We start from the raw sequence: 581 nt of genomic DNA on the forward strand, positions 1-581 counted from the left end.
AGGATCGGGGATGGAGGGAACTGCTAGGGATCTCAGAGCATCCGCGAAGGGCTGGGCTGAGGTTTGGGTGAGCCCAGGCTGGGCTCTCGAGGAGCAGCGACAGGGTCAGGGACAGGAACAAGCTGCGGGGCTGGGGCATGGTGAGCTGGGCAGCTGCGGGAGAGGGGACATCGTGAAGGCTTTGTGGTCTCAAGGCAGTTGTCTGTGTTGCAGCCATCTCCTTGGTGGTGATTCAGGTTTGGATGGTCAAAATTGAACTGGTTGTAGCCCTGTCGGGGCGGGGGATCGTGCAAAGCTCTGGGATTGCATTTTGTAAAACCAGAGTCCTGGGACGGGGTGGGGGAAGCGGTGGGGAGTCAGTTCTGGAGTCACCATGTGCCAGTGCTGGCTTGGTGACGATCTCCCGGGCTGCGAGGGCCATGCCGGGTGCTGACGTGTCCCTTCCTCCCCTTTAGGCTTGCCGCGATTTCCTGGACTTGGCCGAAACTCACAGCCGAAAATGGCAGCGGGCGCTGCAGTATGAGCGGGAGCAGAGGATCCGGCTGGAGGAGACGATCGAGCAGTTAGCCAAACAGAACAAC

The 581-nt window shown here is 60.2% G+C and overlaps 1 protein-coding gene across 1 annotated transcript in view; it reads left to right on the forward strand.

The window, feature by feature from the left end:
- The window catches only part of OSBP2 (oxysterol binding protein 2), a 30700-nt gene that overhangs the window by 16312 nt on the left and 13807 nt on the right, over nt 1–581 (forward strand). The window contains exon 3 of the mRNA XM_009698756.1: nt 456–578. Within this exon, the coding sequence (XP_009697058.1) occupies nt 456–578 (123 nt within the window). The remainder of the gene's footprint in view (nt 1–455; nt 579–581) is intronic.

The sequence above is a fragment of the Cariama cristata genome, unplaced genomic scaffold (genome assembly GCF_000690535.1).
Source record: "Cariama cristata isolate BGI_N322 unplaced genomic scaffold, ASM69053v1 scaffold24124, whole genome shotgun sequence".
NCBI classification, from domain to species: Eukaryota; Metazoa; Chordata; class Aves; order Cariamiformes; family Cariamidae; genus Cariama; species Cariama cristata.